This window comes from Acanthopagrus latus, chromosome 14, assembly GCF_904848185.1.
Source record: "Acanthopagrus latus isolate v.2019 chromosome 14, fAcaLat1.1, whole genome shotgun sequence".
Taxonomy (NCBI): Eukaryota; Metazoa; Chordata; class Actinopteri; order Spariformes; family Sparidae; genus Acanthopagrus; species Acanthopagrus latus.
Genome location: NC_051052.1, coordinates 21,009,740 through 21,014,498, shown reverse-complemented (window position 1 = coordinate 21,014,498; position 4,759 = coordinate 21,009,740). Strand labels below are relative to the sequence as shown.

Here is a 4,759-nt window from a genome sequence, read left to right as displayed (position 1 = left end):
GAAATGTGAATGATTAAAAAAGAAAAACAGCATGAATCCAACTTAAAATCAGCGTCACAACTGTAACTATGTTCATCTGAAAATATTACATCAAATTTTACTGTTTTTTATTATTATTTTTTTAACTCAGTCTGTTTATTTACTATTAATGTGAACTGAGTGGGAGGTTTTAGTAAAAGTACGATTAAAGTTTTTTTATGCTTTTAAATATTTGGATTTTTTTTTGAGAATTGTTTGAAAACCATGTTATTCATAAACGTCAAATTTGATTAATTTCACTTCTTTTTGCTTTACATTCTTTTAACTTTGACTCAGAATTAATAAACAATGAGGTCATAATTATTTTTGACTTGGTGAAAAAGTTTACTTACTGTCTTGTTATTATAACGGGAGAACAATTATTTGATAATCTGTCATAAATTAGACAAATTTGACCGTACTGGTTTTATTTTGTTGTTGCATCAACGATCTCTGTTTACTCTGTTTGCAGGTGAACTGTAGCTAATAAAAAACTTTCCTGGGGAAGTCGTTGCCTTTTTATTTTTGTTCTTTGTCGGTTTCTTTGTTGCAGTCCAGTTGTGTCAGGATGATTTATAATGCAACACCGGCAGCGTTGGAGGGGGAGGACGGACGGACGTGAACCGAGTGGGACAAAGAAAGAAAAAAAGGTTCTGAAGAAAAGTTTCCAGTGTGTTTTGGGTCACGGTGACTTTTTGAAAAAGATAAAAGTGTCAAGTCATGATGAAGGGATACAGGAAGTGTGTGTGTGTGTGTGTTTGTCTCCTTCACGTAAACACACTGAAGAACGTTGTCATTTGTTCTTCCTGCTCTTCACTTTAAACTTGACCTACTTACAGTCCGAGTGGAAACTGACATGAAGAATCAGCTATAAAAACTTTTTTATTCATGTTTTTAATGGAAAATCTGCATTTTTAATCTAAAGCTTCTGGTCATGTGACCCACTGAATCAAATCCAATGCTGAGATGACTTCCTGTCCTGGTTGAATGACAGGTGAGGAGACACACCTCTTTACATTAGATTTTAGTGTTTCCTCTTCAGTTCTTCACAGGCTGCATGAACCAATCAGGACGGAGAAACGCAGGATGGTTTTGGACTCGGTCTCAGATTTATTAACGGGTCGTTACTAATAAGAAGAATTATAAACAAACTTGATGAATGAATGAACCTGAGTCTGCTGCTCTGTCTCCCAGGTGAGCTGCTCCATTTAAACTGAGTTTATTTAAACACCACACTTAACTACAGCACCTGTGCGTGTGTGTGTGTGTGTGCGTGTACTCACGGTCTATCATGGTGACCGTTGTGTGTGTCGCCGGTGGACTCGTCTGTCCGGCTGACGACACTCTGACCGTCACAGAGTACTTCCTGTACGCCTCCAGGTGGTCCAGCGTCACCGCGGTGACGCCTCCCGCCAGCCTCAGCGCCGAGGTCAGCTCCCCGTCGTCGTGGCGTCGGCACTCGACCTCGTAGGAGTCGTAGTCGGAGAGGGGAGGCGACCAGGAGCAGGAGAGGGAGGAGGACGAGAGGGGGAAGCAGTGAATGGACCTCAGAGGAGACGGACCTGAAGGAGGAGAGGAGATAAGGGGAGGAGAGGAGAGGAGATAAAGAGGTTGGGAAAAGAAGAAATGGGGGGGGGTGGAGATAGAGGAGAGTAAAGAAGCATTGCAGAGAAAACGACAGAGACATTGGAGGTGCGTGAGTGGGAAAGTAGAGGACAGATAAGGAGAGGAGAAAGGAAGGGGAGAGTAAAGAGAGGGAGAAGAGGAGCAGAGGAAGAGATGGAGAGGAGGGAGAGGTGAGGAGGTGAGAGGAGGAAGGAACAGAAGGTTACTTGTATATTTATTTCCTGCTTCACTGACATTGAACCTGTTTTAGTTTCTTTGCTGAGTCTGTTTGTGTTTTTGTCCCGATGAGAAGATGAAGTGATGATGAAGGTGAGAGAGGAGAGAAGAGGAGAAACACTCGTCTGTTTCTGCCTCCAACAACACTGACGATCAAAGTTTAGTATCTTAAATGTCAGAGCGACTTGAATAAACTTCTGGATTTCTCTGGTCTGAACATTGATGGAAACATCTGGTATGATGAAAAACACAAAAGGTTTTTTTTTGCATTTTAATGCAGAATTCTGAAATTAAATATTATTTAAGTTTTTAGTGTTTTTAAAGTTGAATTTCCATATTTTCTGCGTGATCAGGCTCAAAAACATTTTCCCTGTGGAGAAACAAACTCACACTGCTGCCAAAGAGAGTGTGAGTGTGTGTGTGTGTGTGTGTGTGTGTGTGTGCCTGGTAAATACTGCATCACCTCTTTGGCCGACCTCAGCTGAAAGAAATGAGAAACTAGGCCACAATACATATTTATAGTGTGTGTGTGTGTGTGTGTGTGTGTGTGTGTGTGTGTGTGTGATCAGTTTTGATCCCTGCGGCTGAAACCTGACAGACAAACAGAACGTGATTAAAAATGGATTTGAAGCGGAGCGACAGACGGCGCCGAGCTCGTTCTCTCCACAGTCTTTGTTCTGCCTCCATCTTGTGGTGAGAAGCAGAAACACACCGTCTGAATTATTTTTCCTCCAGACCCTCCAACACTGAACAATACCTCATTTACAAATGTCTTATTTTATTCAACTACAAAAAAAAGTAAGACTGTCAAACTAAATTGTCCCTCAGAGGTCGGCAGAGATTAGTGGTTTAAATATTCAGGATTAATAAAAGTCCAGAGAGGTGAGTTGATCTAAAGTATTTCTCTCCTGTGTTTATGACTCGAGAACTGTTGGGAAATAAAATTTAGCCAGAATAAAAGTTACTTGATGTTGTTTTGTGAAAAAAAAGAACTCTGCTGAGCCTTGAGATCTAATTTGAACAGAACTGAAAAATCTTCTGATGGAGTTTATAAAACAGTTTTCCACCTACTTGTCCTGACGTTCCTCTGGATTGGCTGGCTCATGACTGTAGGCCCGCCCCTGGCTCCGCCCCCACTGATGGTCACCAAGGTGAAGTTGTACACTCGCCCCGGGAACATCCCCCCCAGGATGCGGCTGGTCAGGTCCATCTGTGTGACGGACAGGCGGTCTGGAGGAGTCCACTGCAGGCTGAAGTTGTCGTAGTCCCCGGAGGCGGGACGCCACCACGACAGCTCTATCGTGTCATTGGTCGGGCCCTGTTTGACGGACAGGTGGGTGGGCGGCTCTGGAGCTGGAGCGACAAAAACAATATTAGCGGTCAGTGTTCAAACTATGAGTGTGTCACAAACTACAGCGCTGTTTGTACTGACCAGTCCGTCCGAACGCCGACACGTTATTGGCCAGTTCTCCGCTGTGTGTGATGACCTCAGCGCGGTACAGCCTACCAGGAGTCAGCCCTGTGAACATGTGACTCGTGTGTTCCGCCCCGAGCGTCTGCGCTCCCAGAGTGTTTCCAGAGACGTCGTACAGCAACACCTTAAACCACACGGAAACAACCAGATCCAAGTGTAACAGAACATCTCATTCAAAATTCCATTAAGATTCTTAACGATTCTGTAACTTTACAAGAGTCCTTCACAATTCTGTCATCTGTTTTCCTATCTGACAGGGTTTTCAAACTAAAAGCACATGAAGCAGTTATTTCTGATGCAGCTGCACAGAAGAGCTGCGGCATTTTTGAAATCCGACGATGTGCAATAACTCCAGAGAATATCAGAGAGAAGGAGACAGCAGGTTATTAAGTTAATGCTGCAATTACCAGTAATTTCACTGTGAATTAGTACATTTATCAAATTCTGTGCTGATCTGTCTGGAGAGGAAGTTTTCAGCTCTCAGTCTGTTTAAAAAAGAGATTTTGATCACAATGAGACTTTTGTCTGTGTAATCAAAAGAAGATAAACATCGACTGTCCGTCTGTTACCTGATAGCTGCTCCAGCTTCCCTCTCCGTGCTGCCAGCTGACCGTCAGTCTGTCCGTCCGGCCTGAACTGTGGACCTGAAGAGACGAAACTGAAGACGGGACTGTGGAGGAGGAAGGACAGAAAACATGATGATGAGGAGGGAACATGAGGGGTGCAAGTATCAAAGAAGATGATGTTGAAGGAGAAGAGAGAGACACGTTGGTCACTAAGATCAGACCGACTCCAACATCCATTAAAACACTGATAACATGATGATGAACGTGTTGACTGACCGGTTCTGGACAGAACAGACGAGTCGCTGCTCATGCCTCGGCTCCAGCTCACCACCTGCAGCCTGTACAGACTTCCTGCTCTCAGGCCGGAGAACACACATCTGTCTGCAGCCGGACCGACTTTCTGCAGGTCCACCAGCTCACCTACAGTCTGCAGCACAGATACAACATGGTGACAGGAAGCACGATCATCATATAACGTAGCAGCATAAAAGCAAGTTAATCCCACCTGGTGATGCTCCTTCCTGCTCCCTGCAGCGTCCTGTCTGTGATTGGCTGTTGCCTCGGCGACGCTGTAGAGCGACAGGTCGTAGATGTCGACGTGGCCGTCCGAGGGTCGCCAGGAGAAGGAGAGAGAGGAGGTGTTGGCTGAAGTGACGGTCAGATTACTGACTGCAGCCGGACCTGCACAACAAACACACAACATGTGTCACGAGGGAGCTGATGTCACTTCCTGCTCTGTATGAAATGAACATCACTGAGACAAACAGACTCCATGTTTCTACTCAAAGACAGAAAAAAGTTCATGTAGAACATCAGCTGAATTAACAAGAAGGTCCAAATAATGCAGAATGAGTCAGAG

The 4,759-nt window shown here is 44.4% G+C and overlaps 1 protein-coding gene across 1 annotated transcript in view; it reads right to left on the bottom strand.

Moving 5' to 3' along the window:
* The window catches only part of ptprb (protein tyrosine phosphatase receptor type b), a 32,305-nt gene that overhangs the window by 8,077 nt on the left and 19,469 nt on the right, over positions 1–4,759 (bottom strand). Inside the window, exons 20-25 of the mRNA XM_037121662.1 lie at positions 4,406–4,581; positions 4,177–4,327; positions 3,904–4,004; positions 3,293–3,458; positions 2,932–3,213; positions 1,302–1,580 (exon numbers count right to left, since the gene is read on the bottom strand). Coding sequence (XP_036977557.1) covers positions 1,302–1,580; positions 2,932–3,213; positions 3,293–3,458; positions 3,904–4,004; positions 4,177–4,327; positions 4,406–4,581 — 1,155 coding nt within the window. The remainder of the gene's footprint in view (positions 1–1,301; positions 1,581–2,931; positions 3,214–3,292; positions 3,459–3,903; positions 4,005–4,176; positions 4,328–4,405; positions 4,582–4,759) is intronic.